This window comes from Myotis lucifugus, unplaced genomic scaffold, assembly GCF_000147115.1.
Source record: "Myotis lucifugus unplaced genomic scaffold, Myoluc2.0 scaffold_25, whole genome shotgun sequence".
Classification (NCBI taxonomy): domain Eukaryota; kingdom Metazoa; phylum Chordata; class Mammalia; order Chiroptera; family Vespertilionidae; genus Myotis; species Myotis lucifugus.
In genome coordinates this window covers 3,903,025-3,904,445 of record NW_005871073.1, presented here as the reverse complement: position 1 = coordinate 3,904,445, position 1,421 = coordinate 3,903,025, and the positions used below count along the sequence as shown (strand labels likewise).

The following is a 1,421-nucleotide window of genomic DNA, read 5'->3' as shown; positions in this document are numbered from 1 at the left end:
TCTAGTTTCTGCCCTGGTCCTCCAGGCCCGGATGGGGATATTCTTGGGAATTCCACCAGCGGCCCTCCCATCTCCCCCTTGGCCGCAGTGAGTGGTTCAGTGATGGGCCTGTGACCTAACAACCCAGGATAAGGAAACACAACCCCGGGTGCTTTTGTTGGACCCTTTGGCAGATAGAAACCCTTTTCTGTGAGGTCACTTAGATGGTGGAAGATAAGCCTGGAACAGGAAGAAAATGAGGCCAACACCCAGGAAGGACAATCCAAGAGCTAGGAGAAGTCAGATGATGGATAAACTAATTTGGATATGCAGTGAGCCACGCCTGGACCGGTTAGCTACTTGAGCCGATAACTCCATCACTACCATCCCTTTCCTTTCTTCTTCTTCTTCTTTTTTTGCAACTTTGTGTGAGTTTTTGCCATTTGTAACTGAAAGTTTTGATTCATGTCATTGGGAAGGCAAGAGACTTTGAATTTATCTCCCAACCTCAGTGACATCCCACACGTCTCTCCTGGGATAATCCCCAAAAGGACACTTACCCTGCGCCCGAACTCTTCGCCTTGCTTCACTTCCCTAGGGTAGCCGTCGATCAGGAAGCCCGTGGTGTGGCCGAGGCTGGCCGCCATGGCCTCCCGCAGCAGCTCCAGAAGGATGCCCTGCAGCGGAGGGAGGGGTCAGGACCGGAGCTCCTCCCAGAGCAATGCCTGCATGGCCTCAGGGCTCCTCGGTCAGCCCAGCCCAGAGGGAGGGCGGGTCAGATAGGATTAACAGCGGACAGAAATATGCTGTTTCTCATCAACTCTAAGCCTCATTCTCTCCCTGACACACATTTTAATGTCTTTGAAATGGGTAGGTATCTTACAATCAGTGCTGGGCATAATTTAATTATTAGTGTTTTTTTCTTACTGGTATATTTTTACTGGTTATATTTTACTGGGCTGGGGTGTCTTGAAATAATGGCATCTTAGATGAGATAAAATATAGTGGCCGCATTTCACATGGCAGCACCCCATAAATTAGGCAGAACGGCAGTTTAAAACTAGGCAAAACATACTGTTGATTTTTATCAGCAAATGTATTAGATTTGACAGCCAGTAACTTGAGAAGATTTTCAGTAGCTATGAAGTAGCATTTTCTAGCAACAGCACTTTCTCTGTTAGAAATGTAGATAGGACCTGTGCCTATGGCAAGTAAAGGAGGAGAGATGTACGGAAGCTTGGGAAGGGACGCAGGAGCAATGCCCCCAGCCTGTTCCCTGGCTCCCCAGCTCCCCCGGCTTTGGGCAGGGTCTCGGAGAATGCAGGCACCACAGGGTGGTCAGAAACTATCCCTAGATAATGGGAAATTAACTCCTGGTGAAGTTGACATACTAGTGAGGAAGACAGATAATGGATGAACAAATAAGTAACAGTCAGCTAGAG

General features: G+C 48.3%; 1 protein-coding gene across 1 annotated transcript in view; it reads right to left on the bottom strand.

The window, feature by feature from the left end:
* Positions 1–1,421, bottom strand: part of AK5 (adenylate kinase 5) — a 188,041-nt gene that overhangs the window by 15,098 nt on the left and 171,522 nt on the right. Inside the window, exon 12 of the mRNA XM_023751811.1 lies at positions 540–656. Coding sequence (XP_023607579.1) covers positions 540–656 — 117 coding nt within the window. The remainder of the gene's footprint in view (positions 1–539; positions 657–1,421) is intronic.